Source organism: Morone saxatilis, unplaced genomic scaffold (assembly GCF_004916995.1).
Source record: "Morone saxatilis isolate NCDOM2014 unplaced genomic scaffold, NCSU_SB_2.0 Contig21, whole genome shotgun sequence".
Lineage (NCBI taxonomy): Eukaryota > Metazoa > Chordata > Actinopteri > Moronidae > Morone > Morone saxatilis.
The window spans coordinates 13,258,626-13,259,188 of NW_023339774.1; the positions used below are offsets into that span (position 1 = coordinate 13,258,626).

At 43.5% G+C, this 563-nt stretch overlaps 1 protein-coding gene across 1 annotated transcript in view; it reads right to left on the reverse strand.

The window, feature by feature from the left end:
- Positions 1–563, reverse strand: part of ass1 (argininosuccinate synthase 1) — a gene marked incomplete at its 5' end in the record, with an annotated part of 25,125 nt that overhangs the window by 23,481 nt on the left and 1,081 nt on the right. The window contains 1 exon segment of the mRNA XM_035668483.1: positions 119–307. Coding sequence (XP_035524376.1) covers positions 119–307 — 189 coding nt within the window.

Sequence of the window (563 nt, forward strand, 5' to 3'; positions counted from 1 at the left end):
GAAAATGAATATAATCTTTAAATAAATGTCATTTTGGTGCTGGGATCCAGTCATATTAGCAGATTCTTGGACATTTTTCTTCCTCAGAGTGTATTTTCTTGTCCTGTGTCTGGTTTACCTTTCCTGTGGCACCATGGGAGACAAAATGGGCACCCTCCCTGCGTGCAATCTCAACCTGCCGGCGGGCGATGCAGGGCCGTGCTACCGCAGTTCCCAGCAGGTATCGGTCCTCATACACAGCATTGGCCTGAACTGCAGGCCAGATGAAGTCCTCCACAAACTCTGCACGCAGGTCTTCAATGAAAACCTACACAGGAACGGAGGTCAAGACACAGAAAAGGGCTTTGTGTTACCTCTTTGATTCTATTCATCTTTGGGGCATTTTTATGTGAGAAATGAATAATTTATGAGTTCTTTCCTCTCTTGGAAAAGAAAAACTGGAGACTGTTTGCCACAAAAGAGCCTTTTCTCATACTGTAACTATGTGATATGAACGCAGAAAATCTTGCTCACTCAAGAATCAGAATAAAGCAGCTGCTGATTTCCACTAATTACACAACACA